At 20.4% G+C, this 334-nt stretch overlaps 1 protein-coding gene across 1 annotated transcript in view; it reads left to right on the top strand.

Annotated features, from left to right (window-relative positions):
* The window catches only part of LOC108575495 (ubiquitin-conjugating enzyme E2-17 kDa), a 3906-nt gene that overhangs the window by 2241 nt on the left and 1331 nt on the right, over window positions 1–334 (top strand). Inside the window, exon 4 of the mRNA XM_017938313.1 lies at window positions 316–334. This exon is cut by the window's right edge and continues 100 nt beyond it. Coding sequence (XP_017793802.1) covers window positions 316–334 — 19 coding nt within the window. The remainder of the gene's footprint in view (window positions 1–315) is intronic.

Raw genomic sequence — 334 nt, 5'->3', positions numbered from 1 at the left:
TTCACTCTGACATTTTAAGGTAATTTGCCAGCAATGAAATTTATTCATATAACTAATAATTTCATTTGAAAGATATAACCCAATGCATGTGATGTGTAATGTAATATTTCAATGAAATTTTAACAAGTATTCTAATTTCATTAAACTTTACAATGCTGTTACATTGTAATATGTAATATATAATATCATTGGCATTTGGTATTATGCTTACAATATTTATTTATTTTTACTATTTACAGTTAATATTAATATTGAAAACTAATTTGTTAATTATGTTACTAATGTTTATGGAACATTAAAATATTTTTTAAATAGATTCATTGTTTTATCTTGT

The sequence above is a fragment of the Habropoda laboriosa genome, unplaced genomic scaffold, assembly GCF_001263275.1.
Source record: "Habropoda laboriosa isolate 0110345459 unplaced genomic scaffold, ASM126327v1 scaffold269, whole genome shotgun sequence".
Taxonomy (NCBI): Eukaryota; Metazoa; Arthropoda; class Insecta; order Hymenoptera; family Apidae; genus Habropoda; species Habropoda laboriosa.
Note: the sequence above shows the minus strand (reverse complement) of the source record. Positions and strands in the feature narration are given on the sequence as shown.